Source organism: Pipistrellus hanaki, assembly GCF_964339955.1.
Source record: "Pipistrellus hanaki genome assembly, chromosome: 14".
In the NCBI taxonomy this organism is placed as follows: domain Eukaryota; kingdom Metazoa; phylum Chordata; class Mammalia; order Chiroptera; family Vespertilionidae; genus Pipistrellus; species Pipistrellus hanaki.
The window spans coordinates 540101-552388 of record NC_140516.1 but is presented as its reverse complement, the minus strand read 5'-3'; the positions used below and the strand labels follow the sequence as shown (position 1 = coordinate 552388).

Sequence of the window (12288 nt, the reverse complement as noted above, 5' to 3'; positions counted from 1 at the left end):
CAGTGTCTGGCAAGTTAATGTTCAAGAAAAAATATTGACTTTTATTAAAATATTATTTTAACGATGACTCATTTATTTCAGCCCTTTGTATTCAGCATGTCTCTATCGAAATAAATCTACGTTTCTATGAAAATTGAAGCTTTTGCTTTTTGCAGCCACATAAACTTAAACCTTGTTTATTTGGCCCGTGTTAGCCTTTGAGTTTGACATGCTTGGTGTACACATTCAAAACAATTAACAAGTTTTCCACTTTTATGCAGCATTCTAATTTACGGAACCTGTGAAAACACAACAAACTATTATTGAACACTACTCAATGAAGGCTGGCATATGGTGTGGGTGTAGAAGGAAGTGTGTTAAGTGACAGAATTTGAAAACAAACAAAATCAACCAAATGAACAGTGTTTAATAAATCTGTGGGAAAACGATATCCAAGAAAAAGTAACACTATGAAAGCCAATGTTGAGAACGAGAAAAGTTTTATAATTATGCACTTTATTTTTATTTACTATACCAACATTTTCAGGAGACTTTACATTTAGTTTTATAATTCATTTTACAAGCAAATTCTAATATACAGTATTTACTGTGAACAGGTTTTTTAAAAATCAATGGGAAAAACAATACTGCAGATATTAAAGACTGGTGTGTTTTTGTTTTAGTTAATAATGACTTAGAGACTTTAAATTCTTTAGGTCAGTGTTTTTGTTATGGCAATGCTTTACCAAGGAGAAAATGGATAGCTTTTTCTCAAGTTAAAACATCTGATGTATCTTTAATTAATAGCATAGTTGTAGATTGTCACCCACCATCATAATCAATTATTCAAATGTATTCTTTCAAATTCCTGCAGCAAAAACACTGAAAGGAGGTGTGGAAATTAGATAATTTAATTCAAATATAAAAATTAAGAAAAATAGCAAGGCCATCATCCCCAAGGAAAATACCAGGTATTTGTATTACAGCTTGTAATTAATTTTAATGTGTGCATAGGCATGCAAACACAACCACCCAACTAACCCATAAACACGGAAACACTGTGTAATCCCAGTGAACAGAATGTGCTGCAGACTTGCTGATCTTTAGCGCAAGCCCATTCAGGGATTCCAAAGCCCATCCTCTGTGCCCTGGGGACAGCTGCTCCACAGGTGGTGCCCGTGCCTAGCACCATCTGTGCTACAGGAAGACTAGAAGTGACAGCCACAGGAGGGTCATGTTCTCGTTGACACAGAGTGAAATACTTAAGCGGTCAATGAAACACTCAAAGAAGTTAGTGCTTTATGAGAAAAGTGGCACATGGAGGGTGTAATTCTGTCAACAACTGTACTTCTAACAGCAACTGCTAGAGATAAATTTATTCCAACAAAAAAGTCACTCCCAATAGGAGGCATTTAGATATTTCAGGCACAGCTCCAAGCAGTTAAGCTCATTTAAAGTGCAAATCTGATATTTTCTTTCATATTCAGGTTATTTCTTGTTAAAATATTTAATAGGTTCCCTAATATATAATATCTATATAAATACAAAACAGTAGTTTATATGCCTGAAAATATTGCACAAATTAAATCGAGACTACAAGAGAGAAATGTCAGAGGGCCTCAGTCTTTAGAAGCGCTAATGACTTTCACATCTAAATGACACGGTCCTTTAGTGCACCAACCCTCTGCACCAGGGGGATAAACTCCTCACGCCAGGCTTTCTCTAAAGAATTGTATGTGCATCCCGTTAACAGCCCGATGTATGCACTACACATACTCAGTAATTCTTCTCTCTTACAGATGTGTGACTTAGCCAATCCCCAGAAAACTTCCTTAGGACTTGGAATTCATGCACTGCAACCATCTTCATGAAATCACAGGGACTAAGATAAAAGTGACCTGATCTCCTCCTCAGTGAAGGCTGAGTGCACTGTGTGTGTAGAAGGAAGTGCATTAAGTGACATACAGAGTTGATATACAGAAGCATTAAACAGAGATTAAGCTAAATCAGGCAAGCTCTATCCTCATCTCATTTCCAACTTAGCATTTACTAAGGAGCAGCCTAACACAATATTCTTGCATTTTAAAGAAAACTACAGGCAAATACTTTGTTGGTTTTGTGCAAGCATCCTCAATGTTTTTTTCTTAAATGTATTATGCTTCATAAGTATATTGATGAGCCTTCTGCCAAAACTAAGGCTCAACAGAGGTACAGAGAGTTTGAAATGATGGGTTCATTCATATTTCTGCATACTAATTGGGGAGAAAAAAGAGCAGGAAGATATCCGAATAAAAGAACTGCAGACTTCAGACTAGAGGGTTAAAAATAATATAAAAATTTAAAACTTTTCACTTAAAGATAAAGGCCTACTAATGACTGTGACACAGAGTCTGCTGTGCTCCGGCTGCAGGTCGGCTCCGATGCTGGGCGGATGCCTGAGTGAGAGATGAGCGCCTGCCGTCCTCAGCACCTGCTCCGCTCTGCTCCGCACTCAGCCCGCAGCCTCCGCGGGGTCTCCTCTCCTCCCGCGGCCTTCCAGGGCCATCACTGTCCTTCCCAAAGAGCCGCCCTCTCACGGTGTGTCTATCAACTCCCAAGTCAGCCAAGCCTACTGACTCATCAGGATGCGGTATGTAGGGAATACAGTGTGTCCCCCAAAGTGTACATACATTTTGAATTACTATAAAGTCAGTGTTTACTTAACATATAGTCCACTTTCAAAATTTAAAATAATCTACAGGAATGAATATTTTTTTTGTTAATGCCTATTTTCAAACTGATGACTGGTTTGGTCCAGGCACTGCTGACAACGGGAAGCAAACATCAAGAATAATTTTGTTTGATGTTTGTGCGCCCCCAATTTGTTGACTGCAAGCTTTATCTTTTTTAAATCCTCATTAAAAGTCTAGTGGCATTTTAGGATAAATTTTATTTGTTCAAAGCTTAATCTGGCCTCACCCTGCACTATATTTCAAATCAGTTAAATCTGAAAGGAGGGAAAACTCTGTGAGCCACCAGCCGTTAAAGGGTGTATATGTTTTGGGGACCCGCTCTGTAGTGTAATAACACCCATTTATAACTCATGAGGCCCGCTTTCCTGCTCCTTCCAAACGGAGGAGCCTGTGCCCACGCACAGCTGCAGCCACCACTGCTCGTCTGCGCACACACAGAGCTTTGCTGCAGCGTCCAGACACTAACGCCTTCCGGACAATGCGAAAAGTTTCTGAACTTAGTGTTTCTCCTACACAAGTGCTGCCGAATGAGAGTATGGCGTCGCCTGCTACCAAATCAAAGAATGGTTTGTCCCCGGCGAAGGGCAGATTCACTGGAACTCTATGGGAAGGACCCTCAAAATGGTAGTAATCAATCAACATTTTTAAAATTTACACTGAAGTACTGCTGTTATTTCTCTAAAAAGGGGCAATTTCACATGTGTACATTTAAAAAAAGAATCTCTAGAAATCTGAGTGGCTAAGAACTCCTTTGGATACATTTTTGGTCAGCTGATCACAACCAAAATCTACACTGAGAAAGCCCATCTCTCCGAAAGACAGGAACTAGCCGGAGCCACGCAGGAGGACCCCTCCGGACGCATGACCTGGAGAGCAGGAGCGTCGGAGTGCGCACATTGGAGAGGCGGCGCTCCGGGCCGCGTCCCCAGCTCTCTTCCTGGGGCACCGGGGAAGCGTACTGCCCCTGAAATACCCTTTCACACCTTTCACAGGACACAGTTTCCACTCTCTAGTTCCATTTCTCTCCCAAACCTACTTTTTAAGAAACTGACATTCAAATACACACCAACATAAAGGGGCCCTGAAAACTCAGCAGAAGCTCTGTGCACTCCAGCTTTCTCAAGAAGGTCTACTTCCATTTATCATTATTGCCAACATAGTTTAGCCTTTTTTGCTACAGAAAATAGTCTAACTCCCTATGCATGGGGTATTTATATCCCATCCAAATTTTGTGCAAATATTTCAAGTCCATTATTCTGGTCTTCAAATATTAGCAGAAAGTCAATAAATAATACATATTACAATAAAGACTTAATTTAAAATATACACTGTAGGATTTTAAAACAGTTACCATGAATGCATAAGCCTCTAGAGTCCAAAACTGAATTACCAGCAAAACTCTAGCACCAATGTTACAAATGAATATACCTTTAGGATATAGGTTTCAAGATGCCTTAAGCTTTCCAGAATTTATCAAGTACCAAAAGCAAACACAGTGGTGTGCACGAATGAACAAAATGTTAGAGTGATATGTAGGTAATTGGTTTATACAGCCTATGAAACATTTTAGCCTGGGCACTCGGTAAGTTAATATTGAGAGCAGCCTGCTGATCCTAGCTAGGAAAGATAGAATTCACAGCTCTCCACTGAAGGCCAGGCCTCATCATAGAGCTTTCTCATAGAACTTTCCAGAACCCTGTGTACAGACTACCTACCGCCTCCCACTACCAGCAGATCTTTACTTAAAAACCAACCCTGTTCACAAGGGGCTAGTGAAAAAGAGGGAGGCTCTGACCACACCAATACAGACCTAAGGGGACGAGGGCGCCACGGGCCTGTGTCGCCAGCTCCGGAGGGCTGCGCCTTTCCTGGCGGCCGGGGGTGGCCACGGGCGAGCCGCTGTGGGCCTCTGACGGGAAAGCTAACGCTCACCTAAGACAATTACACTTCACTGCTGTGTGCTTCGACCAGACATAGAATGGAAGAGCCCAAACGAGTAGAAGATTCCATGTTTTAATGTTTTAAGATTCGCAAGCTTTTAATGGAACCTCCACCATGGCAGCAAACTGCATGTAAAGTGATTACAGAACAGGTGTTTTTTTTAAAGACATGTTGGCAGGTGATGGCTATGTACTTAGTGTATCTTTGGTTTGGGAAGACGAGAATATCGATTAGACGATAGACAATCCCCAGAATTCAAATTGCCATTGGGATTCTGCATGATTTCTTTCCTTCTTGCCAATGGCCTGGGGATGCTTGTCTTGGCCTGGAAGTTTTGAGGCTCTGGTCGGGGGTTGCTTATTTGTTTTTGTTTGAAAGAGCCAGAAGGAGGGCGGAGCTTAGATGCTCGTGGATTTAGATTATTTACAAGATTTGTTTGACTAGATGTTAGCTGAATTTTTGCTGAATTACATGGTGCAATTACTGGCGAGTTCTTACTTGGCGATGATTCAGGAACTGAAGGAGGTACCAAAGAACTCAAGTTGGATGGCTTCAGAAGCTGCAAGGATTTGAGCTGAGATGTGTCGTCTTCCGGTAAAGACTGGTTTCTTCCCCCTCTCTTAGCCTGGTCTCCCGCACTCGATGGGGTGAGTGTTTGAGAAGAAGTGGGTACCACCTGCGTGTCTTTAATGGGATTATTTGTCAAACGATAAGGCTCTGGAGCATCCATGGCCACGTCCCAGCCTGCTTTGGAAGGCGCACTCTCAGCCACCTCCTCAGCGAGCTGTGGGCTGGCAGAGAAAGGGCGGCCTTCCAGGCCACCGCTGCGTTCTTGCTGAGAGTCCTGTGCAAAGCTGTCATGGCGGCGTGCGGCCCCGGGACGCGCGCCCTGGGCCGCGTGCTCACTGCGGTCCTCGCTAGGCTGCCATCTTGTTAGTTTTCCCAGGGCGGGGTCTGTGGGTCTGGGAAGGCTGCTGGAAGGCTGTAGTACTTGAGGCTATTAAAATTAAAAACAACATTAGCAACAACTCATTTTAGAAATGCCTCCCAGAATTAATATAAGTTCCAATTTGTCTGGGTTGGTACTTACTATGTTTTAATATAAGAAGTATGTGAGATTCTTTTAAATTAAAAAATAAATTACAACATTCAACTAAATTCATGAGACACACTACAAGAATGAAAATGCAAACAAAATTGATACAGGCAGTAAACACTAAACAAGATTCAAAATTAAACAGGAGGAATGAAAAATATTAAAAGTACGGATTTATTGTTGAAACAAGATTTCTGCCTCCTTTGATTCATTACATATTTAAAACTTTATATGTAAGAGCTTGACAGAGGACTTCCATAGCACTTTAGTTTAATCTCCATAAAGAGCCCAGAATATGACCAACTTTTAAGATTTTTTTGAAAAGGAAAGCTGTATACCACTTTATCACACTTGACAAAGAGAAGAATTCCTTTAAATGTGTCAAGGTGCAGTCCTTATGGAGAATTAAAATTACCAGCAAATAAGGTTTATAAGTAAGCTTATATTTTCAGTAGATATGAAATTGTACTTGTAAAAACAAACAAACAAACAAACAAAAAAAGGTCAATGCACTTAGCTAATGCTAGCCCGCCTTTAATGTTCTTGCTGAGAAGTTTCAGAATGAAATATGTTCGCCCCTTATCTGTCTGTCTCACTGCCATCTGAGGGATCGGCCAAGGTTCTGCTATGGCTGGCACGCGGAAAGCAAATCTGCCTTCCCCGAGAGCTAACGCCCACTCAACAAAATTAGAGATGGCCAGCTTTGGAATGATGGCTGAGATTAAACAAATTTCAAATTGCCTGTAACTTGAACTAAAGCTCAGAAGCCTGCAATAGCTAAGTTCTCAAGAGGCCCCGGTTCCACACACTTTCCTGGCGCTCACTGTGCGGTTAGAGTTTATACAATCAGAGGAAATGTGCTACTTCCGTTACTTTTGTGCATTTGCAAAGAAATATGAATCTTAAAGTTTTCTTTCAATAGCCCAGATAGTAGTTTACATGGGGCAGAGCCTATTGGTCCCAGCCTGACACGGGGTACTACACATAACCTTTTCCTATTACATCATGTGGGCTCAAAGTATCAAAACGTCTGGCATGGCGCTTTGAAACATGAAACTAAAGGACCGTTTATTTTATTTTATTTTTTTTACTAATAAAATAGGTCTGAATCCAAGAATAAAATAACTTTTTAAAACTAAACAAACCTACACAGCATTTTTAACTTCTGTTCATGGCATGCTGCGCCCCCTGTCCTGCTGCCTTCCCCGCCTCCGGGACCAGCGGGGGGAAGGCAGGGTCAGCAGCCAGGGACAGGTGACAGCGGGTCACCAGGGGCTGGGACATGGAGGGTAGAGGCCATGATGGCAAAGGGCTGACTTGCTATTTAAAAAATAATGAAATCAAGACAATGACTGTTCAAAATCAATCCATACTGAGGACATTACATTAAACTCTTATTTGAGGATGTTTAAAATAAATAAGCTATCTCAGTTTTTACTTCAAGTGAAATATCCTGGACTTTAAAGTCAGTGGGCATTTTCACAATAAATCACCACAGAGATGAGTAAATTGCCCTTCAAGAATGAAGGTTCTAAAAAAAAAGAAGAGTGAGGGTACTATTATAAAATCACCATGTAACTAATTAGAAGACTCTCCCTGGGGTTTCCTTGGAAAAACAAGCATGCTGATGTGATCACACACTAGAAAAATCAGTAAAAATATAGAGCAGGACCATGTTAAGCAAACTGAAATCTCCAAAGAGAGAAAAAAAAGCAACTGAATGACTATTTGTCTTCCCCTTTCACCCTCAAAAACTAGTTACAAGTTAAACATCTTAAAGCGACTAAGACTTTTGAAAATATCAGTAACAATTTTAAAAAATGACTTCATCATAATATGTCTACTGCCAGTGCAAAAAAAGATATAAATATGTGCTAAAAGCATATTACTTCACCCTAATTTTTCTAATTATGGTGAAGTAATAAATTAAGAAAATCAAATCTCCAGAAAAGGGACACTGTAAACTGTAGATAAATTATCCACTTGCACTGTTCTGATTACTCATATTATCCAACTGACTACTACTTTATCAGAGAACTAAATGGAAATATAGCAGAGAGAAAGATATCTGCTTATATTAAACTAGAGGCCCTGTGCATGAAATTTGTGCACGGCCGGGAGAAGGGGCCCTCAGCCTAGCCTGCACCCTCTCCAATCCAGGACGCCTCGGAGGACATCCCCCTCACCATCCTGGACTGCTGGCTCCTAATCGCTCACCTGCCTGCCTGCTCAGGAGGGATTTAAGCTTGTTGCAGGTTTCTGGCCTTGGAGAGGCAAGATGCCTGCTGCCCCATACAGAACAAACGCCTTGGGGAAGCTGCTCCCCATTTCAGCCTCAGCCCACAGGACTCCGGGCAAGGAACCCCACCACAGGGGCCATCAGGCACGAACAAGTAGAACTTCATTCCTTGGTCCTTGCAACTTGTAGAAGGGTTGGTTACTTTAACATGTGGACCCATCCCTAGACTTAAAGAGCTAAGTGCTTCTAACTGGACCCAGTAAACTTTCAGTCTTACTTTAGTTAGACACACATACTTCAGCATACTATTCTGAGAATTTTCAGAAGCAATGGTTACAAGTGTCAAGGTCTTAGTGCTAGTGATAAGCACTATTGGATAATTAATTGTGCAAGGGATTGGTAGGCATCTTCAATGGCCATCTTTAAATGTCTATTTTGCGATGTTTACAAAGATAACCAGAGACTAGGAGCTTCCACAGGCATGTACCAGCTTTATTCATTTTTTGTTGCTGTAGTTGGAATCCCTAGTATCTGATACATAATAAAACCCTAATATGCAAATCAACCGAAGAGGGGGACAGCTGGTCACTATGACACGCATTGACCACCAGGCGGTGGTGGCAGCACTAAGGACCCCTCAGGGGATGTCCTACTGCTGGCCTAGGCCACTGCGGGACATCCCCTGAGAGGTCCCGAACTATGAGAGGGTGCAGGCCGGGCTGAGGGAACCCTGCCCTGCTCCTCTCAGTGCATGAATGTTGTGCACCAGGCCTGTAGTAGGAAATGTATACTGTAAGTGGTGGGCAAAAGTAGGTTCACGGCTGTGAGTATATGAAATGCAAAGTTAATAATCATAACCTGCATGTCTTTTTTTCTATAAAATTGTAAACCTACTTTTGCCCACACTAGTGTTTGTGTGTGTGTACACACACACACACACACACACACACACACACACACACACATATATATATTTATGGACATATATATTTTCTAGAAAAACAAATAAATTAATATTAGTGAATGTTATATACCAGAATTACTTCTTTGGTAATAAATTATCAAAATGATACTTCCCTATTGGTCAATGATGCAGCACTAATAATCAAATAAAAACAAGCTTAATAAAAACAACACTGATGAAAAAAGTAATTATAAAAATGTTTACCCTAAGTAAGTTTAGGGTTAGCTTAGTGGTTCATGATTAGAAGGACAACAGGAAAGATTATCTTTGAACTTGAACACAACACCTTTCATAATGGCCCACCAGCTAAGCCACAATGTGTTTTACTTGGAGACTACAAATTTGTGGATAAAATGAGTTGTGAAAATTATCTTAACAAGCATTCAGCTATTTCTTTTTCTAATAGCTAAATACATCTCACAATATTCATGTAGAATATTTACCATAAGCCATCCTAGCACAGCAAATATGCTCAATAAATGCTATCTACGACTTAGGTGTGAAAACAATGAATTTAAGCCATGGTCGTTTGTAACTGGGTCTTGAAAAAGAAAGGCAAGTTCTATAGCAGTATAGTAATAAATTAGTTGCTACAGAGTAAGAGGTTTCAATAATGCCAGTCACACCTAAATGTTTTAAATCCACGGCAGTTATATGTGATATGACATGAAGTCAAGACTCCTCTCTGGAGAGACACCAGAGTTAGGGCATGCAAGACACTTTTCCATTCAGAAAAAGGTCATAAACGGCTATCGGAAGGAGCTAGCACAACAGAGTGGTGAATCACTTAGTTAGCTCTTACAGTCAGACTGATTTGGTTTTAAATCCTGAGTCTATCACTTACTATGGGTGAGATACTGAGTGAATCATCTTACTACTCAGATGGAATTTCCTAGCAATATCTGTGCCACATCACATGACTGTGAGCAGCGAATGACAACATTACAGACACGTGAGGAGTATTATGCTAGGGCCAAGAACAGGTTTTCCGTCTTCCTGTGGGGCAGTAGTCAGACTCTAATTTTGCATGTGATCTCTAGTTATCACAAGACCCCTAGGTGAAAGATAATGTTTTCTTTTGGTAAATAAGTAAGCTGAAGTTAAATAAACTTAAGTAAGATGTCCAAATTCACACACTCTATCAAATGGCAAAACAGGAATTTGTACCCATAGAGAATTTAAAATGCAGGGCTAAAACTTTATTATTTGTACTATTTGGGTAATTCCAATGAGTTCACAGACTTTTTGAATATGCAACATAGCCAGAGGATTATTTTAAAAACTCAACAGGCATATTCAATACCAGCATTCAGGTACTGACTAATGTCCCATTTCTTTCTTAGCTGATCTATAGCACACAGGACAATTCGCACACTCAGGCCACACTGCGGAGCGGTGTTTCTGGGGAAAGTGGTGACCCTCTTGAAAACATACACTGAATCCAGGACAGATAAATCAGCACTCATCACTAAGAACTTCACCCTCACCGTTTGTACTAATTCCAAGATTTTTAGCATTACCATAAGAAATAATACTCATACTAGTTTCGGTAAACATCCTAAAGTCACCAATAATAATAAAATGGCAGCTAGCTATATTAAGTCCCGATAAGAGTAAAAAGACGTCAAAGTCTGTAAGGCAGAAAGTAGGAAAAGTTCTCAAATGTCATAATGTTATTGCATAATAGAAAACAGGAATTACTTAACATTATTTTCTTAACACATACAAGTTTATTATTATTATTAAATACATTTGAAAGGTTTAAAGAAAGATGGAAATGGTGCCATCTTTAACATGCTTGTAATTTCATGCAGGCTCTGACATGCAACATGCAAACTGGGGGGGAAAGCAAAAACAAAAGAGTGACTATGAGGAAGGTGGTAGGAAAAATCCGAAATTGTACTGTACCACGCTTTGTCAGAGAAGTAATGGACTAACTTCTCAACTCCTTGCCAAAGGCGTATGGGAGAGCAGAGACAAGAAAAGACAGGACAATGGTGTCAGAGCACATACACCACTAAGGAACTGCCTGGCTTATAGCAGCCAGCTGTATCTGCTCTGCCTCTGTTTTTTTCTAGGCATTCTTAACGTGTTTGTATGAAATGAAAACATTTTAATAGATTTATACTCTCTTGCTCAAGTGTTATATTTTCTTGCAAGTTATCACAAGTAAATATTTATATCCACAGAACAGCGTCTATAAAAGTTCTCATACTTAAAAGGAAACACTTGAAGAATTTTTCCAAATAATTTAATATTCATACTTCAAAGATCTAAAAAGGTTTAGCTACATGTAATCCCTTACAAAGAAAATAGAAATTATTTTTTAATAATTTCAGTCTTCCACATTATAAACTTAACACAACTCAATATTTGTTCGTTTACTTTTATGACTGCTGCTGCATTAAAGACTGATAAAAGCATAATCTGATCTTTGTGTATGTCTTAAATATAATGTTCTCAACGGTAAGTGAGGCTCACACATCACTGTAGAGATGGAGACACAACCGAGTCCCTGGTATAACCACAGTCCCCCTTGTTTACAGTGTCAGGAACCTACGGTCTCAGATACGTGTCATCAGCCATGGTCTGAAAACATGAATGGAAAATACCAGGAATAAACAATTCCTAAGTTTTCAGCTGCGTGCTGTTCTGAGCGGTTTGATGAAATCTCACTCTGGAGACCCACGGGGTGTAAACCACCCTAAGTCCACACACATCCACGCTTATGTGTGCCACCTGCCGTAGTAACTTAGGAGCCCTGGACCCGTGTGCACAGCCCCACAGAGCTCATGGTCAAGCCACACTCAGTTTACTTACTAATACTCCATAGCACAAGATAGTGATGCTGGCAATTCAAATATGCCCAAGAGAAACCACAGAGTGTGTCCACTTTAAGTTGAAAGGTGTGTGTGCAGAAAGAAAAATAGTGCATACATAGGGTTCGGTACCACCCCGGTTTCAGGCATCCCCTGGAGGTCTCTAACGGTCTCCCCTGAAGACGAGGGCAGCCGCTGCAGGGGAATGAGTTCCGCTCTACAATCACTCAGCCGCTGCCCGCCTCCGGGCCTCTAGGAAACAGGACTGCTGCTCTCTCCTCAGGGCTCACAATGGTGCCTGCACTCTCAGAGAGCTTAGAAAGGACACCTTACTTATAAATGATAAACTAACTCTCAAATAAATCATTGGCTCTTCCAAGTTGATCAGTTAACTGCTTCAGTGTGTAGATGACCTGTTGTAGAACTGTGCACGTAAAACCTGTATAATTTTGACCACCCCAATAAACTCAATAAAAAGATAAAATTAAAAAAATAGCCCCCCCCTCCAAATAAACCTA

The 12288-nt window shown here is 40.6% G+C and overlaps 1 protein-coding gene across 16 annotated transcripts in view; it reads right to left on the bottom strand.

Moving 5' to 3' along the window:
* Positions 1 to 475: 475 nt before the first annotated feature.
* Positions 476 to 12288, bottom strand: part of CCSER2 (coiled-coil serine rich protein 2) — a 159112-nt gene continuing 147299 nt past the window's right edge. For 15 of the 16 annotated variants that reach the window (XM_084904147.1, XM_084904137.1, XM_084904149.1 and 12 more), the window contains one exon: positions 476 to 5649. In XM_084904147.1, coding sequence (XP_084760273.1) covers positions 5570 to 5649 — 80 coding nt within the window. In that variant the 3' untranslated portion in view covers positions 476 to 5569. Of the gene's footprint in view, positions 5650 to 10859; positions 10900 to 12288 lie in introns of all 16 variants that reach the window. The other variant, XM_084904146.1, reaches the window with a different exon arrangement.